Source organism: Haemaphysalis longicornis, unplaced genomic scaffold (assembly GCF_048455015.1).
Source record: "Haemaphysalis longicornis isolate Haplotype H1 unplaced genomic scaffold, Haemaphysalis longicornis Haplotype H1 scaffold_3, whole genome shotgun sequence".
Taxonomy (NCBI): Eukaryota; Metazoa; Arthropoda; class Arachnida; order Ixodida; family Ixodidae; genus Haemaphysalis; species Haemaphysalis longicornis.
The window spans coordinates 92,250,951-92,269,488 of record NW_027526335.1 but is presented as its reverse complement, the minus strand read 5'-3'; the positions used below and the strand labels follow the sequence as shown (position 1 = coordinate 92,269,488).

The 18,538-nt window shown below is 48.9% G+C and overlaps 1 protein-coding gene across 2 annotated transcripts in view; it reads right to left on the bottom strand.

Moving 5' to 3' along the window:
• The window catches only part of Rhogap102a (Rho GTPase activating protein at 102A), a 69,162-nt gene extending 50,861 nt beyond the window's left edge, over positions 1-18,301 (bottom strand). Inside the window, exon 1 of one of the 2 annotated variants that reach the window (XM_077703808.1) lies at positions 17,650-18,301. In XM_077703808.1, coding sequence (XP_077559934.1) covers positions 17,650-17,683 — 34 coding nt within the window. In that variant the 5' untranslated portion in view covers positions 17,684-18,301. The remainder of the gene's footprint in view (positions 1-17,649) is intronic. The other variant, XM_077703807.1, reaches the window with a different exon arrangement.
• Positions 18,302-18,538: the final 237 nt, after the last annotated feature.

Genomic DNA, 18,538 nt, shown 5'->3' with positions numbered 1-18,538 from the left:
GATAGATCAAGTTTTTCGTGTTTAATAGGCCCAAGAAAGACTATTGTAGTTCAGCTTTAGAGTCCCTTTACAAACTTCATCGTATATGCGGTGTAGGTGTGTGACGTGTTGAACAATCCCAGATCTTACAAACTGCCGTTATGGAGCCCCTACCCTGCATGCACCTACCGCGCCGTCCTCTCCTTCACTACACGAGACCGCATATCTCTATCCGGAAATTGCTTCAAATTCGACTCCTTTCACACTGAATCATCTGCTTGTACTCTGATCATATTACTGTCTTGTTTACCTTTCCGAAAACTCGAATTTCGCGTGCCAAAGTATCGTTATTACTTGATAAGCAACCATGTATAACGCGAATACAAAACGTTGAATAATATACGAATGCTATCATTGAGTGTTTTTCCAATGCCCTTCCTTCGAAAATCACGAAAAGGAATTGGCAGTATTTTACTGCGCATCACTTAAACGCCCATTGCTGTGATTTCACGCAACGTCGTCCCTCGTCGTAGCCGAGCGAACGAAGGGGACACCAAAGAGAAACAAAATAAAACGAGCAGGAAAGCGGAGAAGGTAAGCATGAAGAAAGTATGAGGGGGAGGCCGGCGTGCCGAGACGGCATACGCGGTACGAGATAACCGAAAGAGCGACTGGGCCACGGAAGAAAAAGCGAGCAGGAAAACGGAGAATGGAAATATGGCGAAAGGCGCGAGACAATTTTCTCCAGCGGCGACGCGGTATACGATACAACGCCAGAGTACATCGCGCGCCTTCGTGCGTTCGCTGCCCTAGCCGGGTTGGCTACATCTGCGGTGACGACTCCGGCCAAGTCATGAAGACCTAGCAATAGGACTTCATTCGCAGGCCCCAATGAAGTTTTCCCAATCCAATCCAATCACTGATGCGGCGATCACTTCATGAGACGCAGCGGGTACGCGCTGTCACCCAGAAGACTGCAGTTCGCCCCTGCGGACAAATTTCGTACTAATAAGTGTTGTAATCGTCAACCAAATTCTTGAACAGCGACGCAGTTGAGCAAATCGTTATTGCATGGTGTGCGCAGTTAATAAACACCAAGAAAATGCCCAGCGCCGTGAGCGGGTGCCTCGCGGCGACCACCCGGCAGTTAAAAAACCAAGAAAATGCCGAACTCCCCTGTGTAAACGCCTCGCGGCGACTGCCAAACGTCCCCGGCGCACGTTTGTCAAGCCATGCATACCCACCTAAGGAAATTGGCCAATGTTGGCCAGTCTTGGCCAATCCAACTCAAGCATTTGCCGTAATCGTGGCAACACCTGCTCGGAACGAGAAAGACTCTAGCGTTCGCCGTAATCGCCGTAAAACTTGCACGGAACGAGAAAGACAAGTCATAGCGTACGCTCCTCCAAGGGGATGTCCAATGATCAACATTTCCAAAATAAATGAAGAAAGCTCCCACTTATAGCAACAAAGATGGAGTAAAGGTAGTTGCGGCAGCGGAGGAGAAGCAAATCGGCTGCAATCGGGGTCTTAAACCGTCGCGATGGTCGTGAAGGTTGCGTACAGCTTCGCTGCCTTAAAGCCTTACGCCCAAATGCACGTCGACTGCGGGAAGCTCGGTGCCTCTCTGCGTCAGTGCTTCAACATCAAGAGTGCCTTCGAACGTCACTACGCCACGTCACTCGGTGCCATGCGCATCATCTGGCAGCCACCACTGCATCGCATGTAAAAGACTTGCTTCCAGCAAATTTCCAGCGACCTGTGAAGCCAGCATTGCCACTGTGGATACTTGCACCATGGAATATAATAACGACAATTCCCGGAATAAGCAAAAAGTCGTCCACGCCCGCACCTGTACTGAAATTTTTCACACTTGAGTATTTATTTACCGCGTACGCAAGCCACATCCACGTTTATGCGGATGGCTCAGTGACCGAAGAATCATCTGCCATTGGCGTGTGGATTCCGTCGGTCCAGTGCACAATCAGGAAAAAACTGAGCCATAAAACATCATCCACCGCTACTGAGCTAGCGGCTGTAAGGGCTGCCCTTCATTTCATTGGTGCGCATCAAGCTCGACGATGGGTGATCTTCTTAGACTCACGGGGTGCTCTGCAAGCTCTAAGAAGGCTGTCCAACCGCTGCAGTCAGCTTGTGTGTGAAATCAGTGAACTCCACACAGCGGTAGTGCGCGCGGGTCATTACATCGTGCTTCAATGGCTTCCTGGTCATTCGGGAATAGAAGGAAATATAATATCTGATGCAGCCGCCAGCGCTGGCCACTCTCTGCGTAACACGACACAGCTTCCTTTCTCTCGAGAGGATGGTTGTGCCCTTATCTATCGAACTGGTTGGAGAGAGCAAATGTTGAAGTGGCAGCACCCTCGCAGCGGATATCCACCTCTACATGGAATTGACCCTTTCTGTAAATTCCGTGTTCCACCCGACCTAAGCAAAGCGTCTGAAGGTGTACTGCATCGTTTGCGTCTCAACGTGGCTTACACCCGAAGCTTCAAGTTCAAAATAGGGTGGGAGGATTCACCACTGTGCCCCACGTGCGCTGTGCGCGAGACTACCGAGCACTTGTTGTGTATATGCCCGCGATTTTCCGCTGCGCGAGTTACAGCGGCGAGCTGCCTGTCTCGTGTTCGACGCGGAGCAAGCCTTCAGTTGTGTCACTTTCTTGGACCCTGGGACAACAACAATGACTCGTATTTAGGGACAAAAATCCTTCTGCGTTTTTTGCGAGATTCAGGACTAGACAAAACTTTGTAATTCTTCCATTGTGCGCATGGCTACGTCTGTACGCGTTTGCGTCATCGTGTACGCTTTGACTCCTTTTTCTTGTTAGGCGCTCTGCGCTTCCTGGGCTCCTTTCGCTCAATTTTTCTTTTCCTTAACTTTATTTCGAGTTTTTTCCTTGCTCTACATTGCGTGCCATTTTTATTTAACTTTTTTTCCTCTCTATTGCTGCTTTCCCGATCTCTCACATTCACTTCACTGCATTGTAATCATCCCCATCTGGCGTAGCAAGCACTGCCGCTAGCAGAGCTGACCTCTCTAGCCCACATTAAAGAGTTCTCTCTCTCTCTCTCTCTCTCTCTCTCTCTCTCTCTCTCTCTCTCTCTCTCTCTCTCTCTCTCTCTCTCTCTCTCTCTCCTCTCTCTCTCTCTCTCTCTCTCTCTCTCTCTCTCTCTCTCTTACATGTTAGTGGGAGCTTCCTACATTCTCGTTTAATAAATTTTAGGTATGCCTGTAAAGAGTGCTTTGCAGCAAGCATTACTACAATGAGGTGAAAACAGCAAAACGGAGTTACCAGTTTCACAGTTTCTCCGGATTCGGAGAGGAAAACTGATGAAACCCAGAGCAACCCACAAAACGAAAAATAAAGACCGAAGTAATACACAAATGTCTAGGTTCACCAAATTTAATTACTGCGGGACTTAAGCAGAGCTAACCAAAAGCGGGGGAGGGGTTTTCTAAACTTTCACCCCCTTCATGCAAGCTCCCGGGCGGATCATGCTGCTTCGGTTGCATTGCCCCGAGGGAATTCGCAAGAAGTCTTGGAGCTTCAGCACAGGACGTCTTTTTCCTCTGGAAGGGGCGGTTTCAAACTCCACGCTGTGACTGAAGCAGCGCAATATTGTGATCCGCCCACTTGGGCTGAGATTGCGGTAGGCAGAATAGCGCTATTGTGATCGTCGCCTGCATCGTATGTTTCCAACTCAATACTCTGCTGTATGCCAGTTTTGTTCACAACCCGGAACTCTAGCTCATATTATAATACAGTGTGGGTGCAATCCCAAACTTCCAATTCTTCGATCCCCTCTTCCCACACCTGAGCTGTGGGAGAACCTGGCGACCAGCGACCATCTGGACGTACAGCAGCTCCTGGCATCCAGAGCGAAGGCTCTCTGCTCACCTCATGAATTCCCGGACTAGGGAACCACTCGCACTTTAGAAAGCTCGAATAAACGTCTCTCTCTCTCTCTCTCTCTCTCTCTCTCTCTCTCTCTCTCTCTCTCTCTCTCTCTCTCTCTCTCATCCAGAATTTCAATGTTTGAAGCTGTTTTAATGAAGGAAACAAGATATATTATGCACTTTAGCCTGTGTTTTCTTTATATGCAAGTGTGCCTGTGGTTTTTAGATATGCAGAAAGACAGATATATAGACAGATTTTTAGAATAAATGCTGTGCTTTCCCAGTTTTTTATATGTCTACGGCTAATATACATATACCTAAAATGCTACAAAATAGTAAGACAGATTTGTTTAGAAAGCTAGGTCAGATATTTGGGATCGAAGATTGGCTTTTTAGTTTTTTATGTCTGTCTTATAACGCAAAATAAGGCGTTGTATTCATGTTCGCCCGCTTCAAAGTTAAAAGCATAATATCATCACTCTTATTGACATAGTCGTGTGCTTTCCAACGCTGCAGCCATTTGCCAAACGACGCGTTCTTATTACGTTACACCAGCCGGACAACGCTGCCCTGTTCGTGTATGTCGACTCAAACGACGCATTCTCATAAAGCTGCATCTGCACGTCTGTCAGCATGTTTCCCGGCTGCACTGGCGAAGAAAATTCGGCAGAAGGTCGCTCGAAGAAATGCTTCGTATTGCAGCAAGCTTTCAATACTCAACCCCAACGAGGATTGATTTAGACAATGGCACTGAGATGTCTGTTTCAGTTCCACCAAGTTTTTTGGTTATGAGGTTGCCTTTGTTTTTTGAGATCTAGAAAATCAGCGTGACACGACTCTCTCCTCAACTCCTTTTGTGCGTAGTAGCTGTATTTCTCACATTCACCGCTACGCCAGCTTTGTACAAATGAAACATCTCGCATACAGGACTTCATTAGATCAGTATGAAATGAACGAGCCTAACAAATCCGAACTACATGTTATCCAAGATTGTTCGCTTCTCTCCAACCGCAGAAAACAATTACCCTAATATTTTGGATGTGAAAAAAAAAAATGTTTAGCTAAAAAATACCTCAAGTAAACAGTTTGCGAACATCAGTGGTACGATATCTGTTCAACACAACCTAAAAAAAAAGACAGGTATATTTGACAGCACTTGCACAAAAACTGGTGGCTTTTAAAAGCGTCCAGAGCCTCTGATTTCACACTGGTGGCGTGCAACCCAGCGCTCTCGTGCAGCAATACCGTCGCCGGGGCCGGCAATCGACCCAGAGACCTCGTCGTGCTCGGCAACACAACGCCTGCGGGTTCACAGCGCGGTTCGCAGTGTGGGTGTCCAAGGGGAGCGCGATTCGCGTTTGCACAATGCGGCGCCAGAGCTGCGGCGGCAGTCGGTCATCGCCGCAGGGGTGTATGGAACGGCCTCCCTCATGGCAACCCCGGGCCGCAGGCCTCCACCGCGCGGGGTCCACGCAATGACGTCAGTCGAGCGCGCCAACAAAATAAACCGAGCCACGTCGCCGCCGCCGCCGCCGCCGTCGCCGCTTGGCTCCTTGTTCACGTTGCGGAGCCCGCCGAGCACGAGGTTGGCGAGGCAATATTTTGCTTGTCCACTTTCGGAAACAGCCTGTTTAATGAAAAGAGCGAAACGCGCAGGTTGGCCGCCGTATTTTTAGCGGGAAGATAAGGTCTTCCCCCAAAAGCGGCTCACCCCCTTCCCCCCCTTCCCGCCACCACCGTCCAACAAAGACCGGCGCTGTAGCACGCGACCTCGAGTGCGTGGATAGTAACCGAGTGCGGAGGGGTTAGACCGCGACCCCGCGGCAGCAAGGCGGAGTGCCCCAGAAGACAATGCCGGTGACACAGACCTTGCAAAATGAGCTGTCGTTGCTGCATAGTTGTAGGCGCCTTCCGTTACGCGACGAACGACGTTCATACCGGCTACAGGCGAGGACGCGGTAAACTCGGCGCAGTATGTCATCTTCCCTTCCATCGTTGTTCGCAGTACGCGAGGCTCGTTTTGCCCAGTATTACCTGTGATTGAAAATGTAATATAAGAAAGAAAAAAGAAGAGGAAAAAAACTGTTCGCTTCATAGGTTGTCACATATTTGGTGCAGTGGATACGGCCATAAGCAGCGCGCTTTCGAAGACGACGAAATTGAAAAGATGCTTTTAGAGAAAGTGGCACATCAGGTAAAGAGAAACTCAAAGCATTTGGTTCACTCGAAAATGTTTATGCACTCATTAAATGTTCGATAATTGCCAATTTATGCACACCGAATCAGCGCTGTTTTGTCGCTGTGCTGTTTTTTCCGCTGTGCGCTTTCGCGCAGCTCTGTTCTAACACGTGCCTCTTTGTCGCGTGCTGTTTTGTCGCTGTGCTGTTATGTCGAGTGCTGTTACGTAGCGTGCAATATTGTCATATGCTGTTTTGTTATTCGCTGTTTTGACGCCGCCACGCCCACTTATAACACACGCCCTGTTGCATACTTGCAATGAAGTGCGTCAATATCTTCGCCTTTTGTCATAGAGCATCACAAGTGCGTCGGTGTATCTACAGAACTGTGGACGGCGTGGACTTTCAACCAAAGCAAGCAACACTTCTTTCTCATAACCCGACAACAACCTCGATGCTCAGAACTGGCACGTCCTGCCGTTTCGACCAACTGATACGATGATTGCTGGAAATCCCCCAGCTGCAACGCTTTCTCAGCGGCGCTGTGCAGCTTCCCGACGGGGTATAACCGGTGGCTCGCTATATTCCCCGGGTCGGTGCGGCTGGCGGCATTTATTTTCAGCTCTCGGAAGAAACGCACGCGCCCCTCCCCCCGTCTTTACCCGTTTCTGCAATGGTGCCGCGTGGAGGATAAACACAAGGCGTTGTATGAGATTAATGGCTCTTTAAATTTCGCCCACGTTTTTGTCAAAGGGCTGCTTTAATGATCCGGTGTTATAAGCCGAAAGAAACCCTCCGGATATAACACGCTTCCGCATGGTGATGCTACTTCGGAACGCGCAGCGAGAAAAATCTTTCGAGAAAGACCCCGACACCTCGATGTGTATGTACAGTCGGTAAAACGCCTGTCTATAACAGTGATTTCAAGTTCAACTAGTTACATCTGAAAACTGACGAAACATATTTTTTACAAACATGTTGGAGACAATAGGAGTGGGCTAACAGTACCGAACGCCGCAGTAGTTTTCTTCAACTTCCACTCGGGCCAGGCAGGATAAGGCTGAAAGCACGAAAGCTCTGTTATAGACGAACGTTTCACCGGCTGTACACCGCTCATTGGGGGTCATCTGGAATTCATCTACACTACAGAAACGACTACTGCGAAGGCATGCGTTCCGGTTTCTCCGAAAATTTCTATTTGCTTCATCTCTTTAACCGTGGGGAGGAGGAAGGGCAGTCCGGCAACTTGTAACGCCCAACATTCAAGGTGGCTTAAATATCACGGTAAAAGCCATAGTTTCGGAATTCTGCTTTAGACCCGCGATTATGCTCAAGATCACCGGTTCGATTCTAGGTGCCCGTGGCTACACCGTTAACGAGTATGCGAAACATAAACTGCCGTGTACACGGTGTTAGGTACACATTAGAGGTGGTGTGAACTAATCTGGGGCCCTGCTCCCGGGCCTGATGAGGTGTCGGCCCCCCACGCCAGACAGTTTCGGGCCCTTTTCTCCCCCTCTTCCCCCCCATCAAAACCTATTAGCTTAGCTTAGCCCTGCTCCCCGGTGCGTCCGATACCCTTGCTGAAGCGCAGCCGAACTTTGAGATCGGTCACCATTGCCCAGCTGGCTGCTGATAGCTTAATTTGATTCTATTAAGCAAGAAGTATTGCACTTCAGCATTTATTGGCTTTCTTTACGTGTACTGTTTGAACATGATCATCATGATCATCGTCATCATCATCATCATCACCAGCCTATCTACGCCCACTGCAGGGCAAAGGCCTCTCCCGTTAATCTCCAATTACCCCGGTCCTGTGCTAACTGCGACCAATTTGCCCCTGCAAACTGTACAATATTACCACAATGCAGATTAGGCATTCATTGGTGTTGCTCTTTTTCTTTTTGGGATGGCAGCAGCTGTCAAGCCACGAGGGCCTTTGGTAGTTGTATGGTGCCAATTAAGTTTTGAGTGTCCTTGCATAATGTAGGCTTAACTGCCACATACATTCCTTCAAAAACGCGAGCTCACCTAACCACTTCTTAGGTGTTGTGAAGGCGAACGCATGAATGCTCAGTTGCACGCCTGAGATGCCTTGTTTCGCCTCGCGTTGTCAAAGAGCCTTGCAATCTTGTCGCTGGAGACACTTTGCTTTGCGATTCGCCTTAACGCTTTCGAATGGCTTCGATCTGCCTCCTACTAGTTTCGCCGCTGCTCGTCCGTGCCACCGTGTAGTGGGAGAGTTGACGACGATGGTGAATTTCGCTGTTCGTTCTTATAAGGATGAGCGGCGAAATTCCCCTCCATCCTCAACTTCCCCCTTTATCAGCGGTATACTGGGGGACGACCACATTCGCTACAGCCATGTTCAAGCTCGTGCTTTGGAACGCCTCGTAAGGGGACCATTTTACTATTCGGGACGTCGATGCCGGAAGCCGGCGTTGTTTTTTTTTTGTTTTTTTTTGTTTTTGCTCAGGCTCACGTCATTGAACGCTTCGGTATATGGAACGGAACGTCTCTGTAGGAACCATTTTTTTTTTCTGTTACGGACGCCGGGTGCTGCTTTTTCCGTTCAATCAACCATGTGAGGTTTTTGCCTTAAAGGATTGCAGCAAAGGGGGAGAAGGGGAGAAGGCGAGGTCAAAAGGGCAGTTGAGTTCAGGTTCCGGCTACTCGCCACAAGTCCGTGCTCCAGCAGTTCATCAATGCTCGCTAAGGCGCTCATTTATAGCGCAGGGTTCTCTTGAGCTAACCTTGCGCGCCGATTGAAAGAAAAGTGAGGGGATAGAAACGTTCTCTTTTGTGTCACGACTGCGTTCCCGCACTGTAGTCAGTACGAGCAAAAATCTGTGTACCGCAGTCGTAAGTTTGGACTAAATTGCTCTCTTCTTCACGTCACGTGAAGAAGAGAGCGGGCGTCTGCTGTGCCGTTTAGCAACTATGAACCTAGAACCAAACCATTTCGAAACGTCCTACCTAATAACAGCTTAGATGATCACAGTTTGCTCAAGTACCATTAGAGGTTACCAACGCCTTGAAATATTTCTCCGGCACGTTACCACTGACGCGCACCACGCGGTCTTCAGCGGAAGATGCTCCGTGTCCCCGTGGCGGTACCTGTCTACTCAGAACCTCCCCAGGCCGTCCGTGCACACCAAAAAAGAATACGGGGAACGTGCGAAAGACACCTTCGTGCAAAAAAGTGGGGGTGTCTCCCACACGTGTGGGCGCCCACGTTTAGTCACGCGGCGCCGCTCCAGCGTAAGAATGGCAGGCAGAGCCAAAGCCCGGTGTTCGCGACGGCATGTGCGGGCGGCACGTCGTCCTAAGCGCTTCCACGAAGTGCGCCCTCTCGGCCATTTGTCGCGCTTGTCTCTCCGCCCCAAGGAGACGGCGGCGGTGTTCAGTCACAAGGAGGCGACGTTCAGCTCCGACCATATATCTTGAATGGCTCCCGCGGGATGTACGTGCCGCGCGAGCGGGTACCCTTGCAGTCGCGAGGACTGCGCCCCGCGACACTTCAAAACGTTTCGCTGTTCCTTTGCAGTTGCTTATTTGCCGGGCCCTCCTTCTTTTCGAGCCCGTCATTTGCGATGACTTACGCTTTCAGCAATGCGAGGTCAAAAGAGGAATGATCTGAACCAAGGCTAACGCGGTGGGCGCCCGCGCAACGCCCGTGGGTGGGAGCGCGTCACGGTGATATACAGCCCGGTTGGTCAGACGTCGCGTCCTTCGGAGCGCGCCGTATACCTCGCGTCTTTGAGAGTTTGCGTTGCAGACTGTCTGGAAAGCGCACGTTGGGGGACGCCTCAAGGAGTGTTACATGCCACCGGTCCACGCACGCATCGCCCGCTTACTAGTACGATGAAAGGCACGTCGACGCGATGATCTGCAAACCATATAGACTTGTGCATCTGTCTAAACCCATCGCGGGGTGTGCCATTTAGAATTTCGTAGAAACCATGGTGCATCTGCGTGCTTGTGAAGTAAGGAGAACAGGGTAAAATTGGTACCACCGAGACTCCGGCCGTGCATTCAGAAACTGGAGGCCTTCCGCTTTGGCCACTACAGCAATGCGTACAAACGACATTGGTGTGGAACACGTCTGTTCGGTTCCCACGCGACGTACGACTCTTGACTTACGGTCGCGCTCGCGTAGCGGGACTAGCGGCAAGGCGATCTTACGCAAGATGACGCGGGCAGATGAAGGTCACTTATGGGCTCAAAATGAGCCCTTCGTTTGTGTTACAAGACGCCAGACGTGGCTGATTTCAACCTCGGACGGCGGGGCGAAATTACCGCCACAACTGCCCGTCATGGACTCCTGTGCTTGACGTGGACGCACATAGGCCTGGTTGTAAATCTGTGCATGCGCAAGCGAACACCTCCTGCTCACTGCGCAATCCATCTCGCGAAATTCGAACTGACATGGAGACTGTTGAACTCTAATGACCTGGCGTGCCGACTTCATGCGCTATCATTTCGCTCGTAACCCATCTGCGCGCACGACGGGCGCCGATGGCGGTGCTCTGACTCATGACACGGTGACTGGCGAAGTTGAACGATGTTGACAATTAATTTAATGGGCTTGATGCATGTATACATGTATATATGTATACACACATATTTCCTAACTATAAACACCAATTTACCTACAGGGGTATGAGAGAACAGTTGGAAAGGCCACCCGAGCGGCCCTAACCGTTTTTGAGAGAAGAGGTAGGTTCTCTTGTTGGTGTGGTTCCGGGAGGGAGCGCTGCCAATAAACCGAGTTGTATACTTCGGAAGCACTTCCCTCTGTTGTGACGATACATACATACATACATACATACATACATACATACATACATACATACATACATACATACATACATACATACATACATACATACATACATACAAACTTCATACTGAATTGCGCTAAGTATACACACGAATAGGGCGCTAACAGTCCTATTAGCGTCCTATTCGTGTGTATACTTAGCGCAATTCAGTATGAAGCATCACCAACTAGCCCCATTCTACGTCATTTTGATACATACATACATACATACATACATACATACATACATACATACATACATACATACATACATACATACATACATACATACATACATACATACATACATACATACTGCCGCGAACCATGCATTGGATTTGTTTGTTTGTTTTTACTGCCCGGCGGCGCCCGGCTGTGTTATCTGTGTCCCAAACGAAGCGCGTATTCCATTATTTGTTTTATGCCGCACGGGTTATCTCATTCTGATAAGGAGAGCGTTTCGCCCTAACGTACGCCACTAGCCAAGAATAATCTTCATTGATCTACAATGTTCTGGATGTAAATCGACGGTTCGAGAAACATACGCGCTGAAAGATAAAAGCCTGCAGAGCAGACGCCGCGGTATTCGACTCGCCGACGCTCGCCTGCGCAAGTCACTTTGTTGACTGCTGCTTCGCCGCCTGTGTATTCTTTGAGTTGTTAGGGGAGCACAGGTTCGCCCCAATAAACTTGTTTTCCTTGAAGACAACTGCGTCGTCTTTGGCTGCGTGACAATACATACGCACATACATACATACATACATACATACATACATACGCACATACATACATACATACATACATACATACATACATACATACATACATACATACATACATACATACATACATACATACATACGTACAGAGGGCAACACCCTTGTCTATAACACAGGTTTCGTACTTATAGCCTTATCTTGCCTCGGCCGAAAAACATTTTAAGAAAACTATTGTGCAATTCTGAAGTCTTGACCATATATTTTGATCTCAACGTTTTTTGTGACAAACTTAAGTCCGCAGTTTTGAGAGGTAACCAGTTCAAGTTGAACTCAGTGTTATAGACAATGGGGTTGCGCACTGTACGTACATACATACATACATACATACATACATACATACATACATACATACATACATACATACATACATACATACATGCATGCATACATACATACATACATACATACATACATACATACATACATACATACATACATACATACATACATACATACATACATACATACATACATACATACATACATACACACATACGGATACATTATATTTAGAATCAGCAACTCAGTTCCTCGCAAACCTCTTCACTACCCTCCCACCACATTCTCACCGCATCTATCGGCGTCCTGGCCATCCTTCGTGTCCCACCTGTTCTTCCGACCCGTAATGTTGGGAATAGCCCTCGCCATCTGATTCCTGGGAACTCTGGCTGTCTTCCCCGCCGACAGTGAACACACAGGCTGCCCAGGAAGCTCTGTGTGTCCACGTGCACCAGATCCGCGCGAACATTGTTCAGCACTACGTGGATCCGGTGAATTGAAGACTTTAATTAGACCTTGACCTAGGTCCTTCGGCCAATAAAGTTTTTTCTAGCGCTCCGTTCGTCAAACAGCCTGTGCGATAGGAGGACGGTGACATCGCTTAACACTAATGCTCGTGATTAATTCAGACATGCTGTTAAAGAGCGTCTTGAACCGCCCGTAAGCGGGAAAGGCCCGGCGACTTCCTCCCCCCCGCCCTTCCTTCTACCAGTTTAGGCTTAAACAAAGTTCCTCCTCTCTCCAAGAATAAATGAGCACGGCATCGCAGGGTGTGCACCTGGAAAACACGAATTTACCCTTGCGAACAACTTAGCGACGTAAATTTCCTGAAAAATCTACAATGACAGCATGCTAAATAACGGTAAGCTGAGCTGTACGGGGCACAAAACTAGAAACCACCGAAAAATTCACTGCAATTACATCCTGCGAATGTATATGCGGGCCAGTTGGTGGATACTATTTAAACACACACGGCGCTGCGCTGTCTTCCTCGGTCCCGTCTTTTGTGCTGTTTTTACCTTTAATAGATGTTGATGACCAGCGAAGCAGTTTATGGCTTATTGGTTGGCCACGAACTCCCCGCTCAAACCGCGCCTTCGCGCCAGGAGGAAGATATTTTTCCAGGGGAAATATACGATTTCATATATCAAAATATGGAGCGCCTGAGGCGAACAGGTGGCTAGGGAGAGGACGTGCCGAAGTGAGAATGAATGAGTAGGCTGCACTGTGCAACCACAATGCGGAAAAGTCAGCTTACAAATAATAAGTTTACACTGCTTAAATTCGGCTTCACTTCTAAGCACAAATGCATTGCTGAGAAGACATTTTGTGGTTAATATGCTCCAACTTATATCTGGATATGAACCACCGGAGGTGAATAGGTGGCCGAGGAGAGAGGGTGTGCAAAAGTGAAAAGGGGGGGGGGGGGAGCGGCCTTTCTTGGCCAACAGACGTAAAACAACGGGTTAGTTAGCCTGTAATGGCTCCGCTGTAAAAAAAACAAAAAAGAAAAAAAACTGCCGTACATTCGCATTCTTTTTAATAGCGGAAGTTTGCTATTCAGCACAAAGAAAAACTATATGCACAGATACACTCCGGATTCTCGAAGGAATCGGAGCAGGGGCCCATGATGTGGACCTTGTATTCACGCTACGAAGTCAAGCCCAGTCAAACTGTTCATACTCAGCTTTTAGCGCTTGAATCAGTCCAGAATGCTGTTGTTGTTTTTCTGGAAAAATAAAAATTGAATTGAAAAAGTTGGAAAAAAGTCTGGAGGGCGTCCGAGGCGTAGGCCGCAGGAGGCGACGTGCACAAGGCGTAGGCTTCGCAGGGCAGGGCAGTTCCACACCAAGTGCTCCTCTGTAACCTGGTCAACAGGAGCGGGCCAGAAGGAGCACGTCGAGTCAGACGGGGATGGTACTGAGGTGGCCAGGTTTTCGTCACAGCCAGCGTGAGGGGGACCCCCATGCGAAGACGTCGGAGCAGGACCTCATCTTGGAGAGAGAACCCGCCAGGGAGATCCGTGCCGCGCGGGGGTATGAGAGCGCACGCGGTGCGCCGAAGACGTTATTTTGCGCTGGCTAGGCGAATAGCGACTAAGGAAGGTACAAGAGAAGCGGGATATTGCGCACGCACGGGGTGTGTGCCGGCACCTGCAGCCCGCATCTCGGGGTGGATATCACGTTGGCGCCATGACACGCGAACACGGCGTGGGTAACTGTCCCCTATGTCCTGAGTTTGTACAGACGTTCTTTGGACGTAAGAGTTTTACAAAGCTCTCTAACAGCTGCCGATTAATCAATGGTTGTAAAATATACACTGTGGTGAAACTGGGTTGATAAACACAGTTGTGTGTAACAGAGTGTCTCGCACTGCGAGGAGTTCTACCTGCGTTGATGGCCACTTCTCCGTCGTAATGTACGCGAACGCCAGTGGATCGGGAGTCGTAGTCGGACAAAGTAGAGTGGTATGAAAAAGAGTATCCGAAGCGCTGCCGTCGACAAACATCAGCGTAGAAGAAGGCCTATGGCAATGTCCATAGAAGGCGGAATCGGAGCACCGACCGTTCTGGGATGAATACGGGCAACAGGTCGTGTGCCTGTTAATTGGTGGAACTTTCATTGGGATCGTATAGTGGTGTTTGATTGTTGTGGTGCTGGTGAACCGATCATGTACGCTGCAAGAGCAGCTGAATCTGGGTCGAGGGTTTGTTTTTGGAGCAGGGCTTGTCGACGCTGATGTACTAGCTCATCAAATGTGGTCAGCAGTGCTTCCTGTTGGAGAATTGGGATGGGGGTAAGGGCTGGAAGAACGATTATTGCTCGCATAGCTGAACTGTTTATTGATTCGAGTAGTACACAGTCTGACTTTGTGAGAAAGTGGTCATTGTAAGGGACAACAAAAGCGTAATTCAGAAACGATTGGTGTTCCATCGGAGTAGTGACCGTCACAAATGAGTACGTGTGAAATGGCACGCGTTCCGGAATTTCTTATTTAACATATATCCACTCGACGAAATTTGGTTAAATTGCAGGGTTGAAGCTTCGTACTAACCTGCTCTAATTTGTTCTCAGGAAAAAATTCAAGGTTAGTTCATTGGCCAAACGAATCGGTAGAAACACGTATGTGATGAAAGGTGTATTCATAAACGCGCACAGATAAACAGGAGCAGAGGTGACGAAAAGGGGACAGTGGACGTTTACCCTACTCCCCCGTCACTGTCTTCCTCGAGAAGTGTGATGGCGTTCCTTCCCGGCGCTGTTCCGACGCGGGATGTTCGCCAAAGACTCTCTGGAGAGCATCATCTAAATACCCTCTATCAGGAGCGAATCATGTTAGCGTTGGCGAGGGTGAGGTCATGATGGGGGTCAATGCCCGATGCGTCGTGGCGTGGATACGTACAGTAAGCCCTCACAACAGCGAAAACGCTTCATTCGAAATATCGCTTTATTGAAAGTGTTTCACAGTCTACCGCAATGTATAGTGAAAACACCACTGTCGCTTTCAATGAAGTATCGCTTATAACAAAGCCAGTTTCCGGCACCGAGGACTTGGTTATTATGAGGGGTTACCACGCTTAATCTTCTTTCTTTGGGCTAGGCGCACGTGATATCTTAAAATAAAGCGTACGGAGGAATTTTTTACTGGCCTTAGGCATACACCCCATTCCCGGATGAAAGCCACCGCAACTGGTTTTCCAGTTGCCCTTTCTCGAACCCTGCGCGGCCCAAAGCGTCGGCTTCGTGTTGGACTTGATATAATTTTGGTTATAAGCGAATACGATAGAACTCCGCAGCCTTACAGTTTACTTGTCACAAAGGACTACTCTGCAGCTTGTTTTTAAGTGTTTGCCTTCAAAAAGATCGCCATAATTGGGTAAATGTAGATTCAGTCGAAGGGAATACGGCCGAAGGGAACATTGGGCAGAAAGAAGTCTAAAAAAACGGAGAATAGAAAACTTACAAAACAATAGAACATATTAAGCATGAACTAACAAAACCAACAATATGTATCTTGCACACAAACCTAAAAAAAAACGAAGGCAAAAATAAAAAAAAACCATAAAAGCGAACCCAAATGCGAATAAAGTAATCGTAAAAAACTGACAGACCATGTAACACCTTGCATTTGCAGGATTAATCGCTATTGTAGCGCATATGGAGATAACTGGTGAAAAGGAACAAAAGAAAACTATAGAACAGTAAAATACCCCAACGTATTTACTGTACTCATAGCCAAATCTGGCAGTAAAGAAGTCACAAGGAAGACAAACGGTGTAAGAACGTTTGTGCATTAGTACAGACAATGCCCTGAATGTCTGCCCATTTCTTTTTCTTTTTTTTGTTTGGATCAGGGATGAGAGGACCGACCACGAGACCAGGATTTTTCTAAGCACAAAGCACGAACGATGGTGAAATATTTGAAGTAAGCGCCACTACGAGACATTGCTATAAAATGAAGCGTTGTTTACCATACATGCTGTGGGTGAATTAAGAAGAGTGCAAAGGAGAAGGGGGTGTGCTGGAGACACGGACACTTCAAAATTAATAGTCCAATCCGGCAATACGCGTATTAGCACTGATCGACATTTGGGCACATCGCCTTATGTTTTTTTTAAGGGGGGGGGGCGGAGATTTAAACTGCGAGGATGACGATGACTTAACCATTGACCTCGCGCTGTTCAAATACGCAAAAATGAATTACTGTATTCTGCCTTATAATTGGGCACTCCTATATTTACACAATTCCACGCGGCACAGTGCTAGAAATGTTATCTGAAGGCCAGCTTTCTTCCAAAACAAGATAAAAACTAAATAATTTCCTAATTATCACCGCCAAATTTTACCGAATTTTATTTAAAACGTTTTCGATAGAAAAGTCAATTTATTCAGAAAGAAATGTTGTATGCAAAAAGCTCTTTAACGGTTCGAAGGATATGTTTCCTGTCGATGATCGTTTATCGCACATACAATAGTTATGACAGCCAGCACGTGTGCGTGAATGCAGCCATTCAAATTAAAGCCTTGAGAAAATGTAGAGGAGGATGAGAAAGAGATTAGGGTTCGAAGCAGATACTGGTAAACAACAGCGTTGAACTGGCATTACAGTAGCACAAACTGAAACAACAAACAAGGGCGCATTGTTTTGCTGCACTCGCTTTCACCTCAGTGCTGATGCACAATAGACGCCCAAAAACGGGGCGGCAACACTGCAGTTCCGCAGTTCTAACTAGCGTGTGGTGTTATAAATAACTTTAGGTTCGCGGCTGGTCCGCGAATAAATAACTTGTAGTTCGCGCTCCGAACGTTTATGATCGGCAGCACCTGACCCGAGTAAACGTAAGGCGACCCACCACCAAACTTTCAAAACAAATACTGAAACGCAGCGGTCGGTTTGAAATCCCACATCAACCCGGGACGAATGAATGAAAACACTGCCAGCCAATGCGTCCACCAGAGAAGACATCGTGTTTACTGCGCAGTCCACCGGACGGTACGAACGTCTCTCTTTTGAGCTACAACCAAATCTCCCGCGTACGCCTCTGTTTCCGAAACCACACGCCCAGTGGGGCTTATAAGGAGGTATTACTAGTAAAACCCATTTCTTCCACAAGCTTCCCGTTTCGCGCAAGTACGTCCCCTTTCAAGTATACAACGCCGGCCAAGAAAGTCAGGGAACGTGCAGCTCTAACCTTTGTCGAAGGCGTCTTCGTTAGACCCTCCCATGCATCCACTGGGTGGCCCGAAGCGGCCGCTGCGAACACACGTTGACGAAGGATCCCCGGCGTTGCCGCCGCGTCTTGGCTGGCATATCAAGGCAGTACGGCGACGGACCCGTGGACACCTCACTCACCACACGCACCCACCCGCGGCCCGAGCGCTCCCAATTCGTCTCAGGTCACAACAAGCGGCTACGGGGCCTGCTGGCTGCTTCAAAACGCGGACACATATCCGATGTCTACAGCAAGCGACGCTTGGCCGACTGGTCCAGGAGCGCCTTCGCTGCGAGATCTCTTCGCAGTGGTCGCCGCCGTGGGTCCGCAAACGCGTGCAGCAGACGACGGGGTCTGCAAGACTTGCAGACGACGCAGCAGATGCGGCATGCAGGGCCCGGGCGTCGGCAGCGGTGGCAATCGCTAGCAGACGGACTCGATGGCTGCTTCTAGCGGAAAGAGGATTCGCGGCGTGCTCTCGACGCGGGATTCAAATTTGCACGAGCGGTCGCAAGCACGGTGACATGGCGGAGACCGCGGCGGCGGCGGCGGCGGCGGCGGATCCCGGAGGACCTCGCGGGACCGTTCCAGAATAGCCAGGCTCCGCCGACGTAACTGGTTAAAAATAAACGCCGGCGCGGGACGGCCCGGTGTGTGCTTACTCCGCACTCTTCCTTTCGGCACCCGCCGGGGAGATCGCTTTCTGCTTCTCTTGTTGGGGAGCCCGAGCACCACGCAGCACCCGCCGCCAGCTCGGCAAGCGCCCACTGGGAGCCGATCAGCTGGTGGCCCGCCGCGAATATCCGCTTCCCTTCAGTGGCGCCTTTTTTTACCATTGCGTCGGCGAAGGCTCAATCGTTAGGACAGA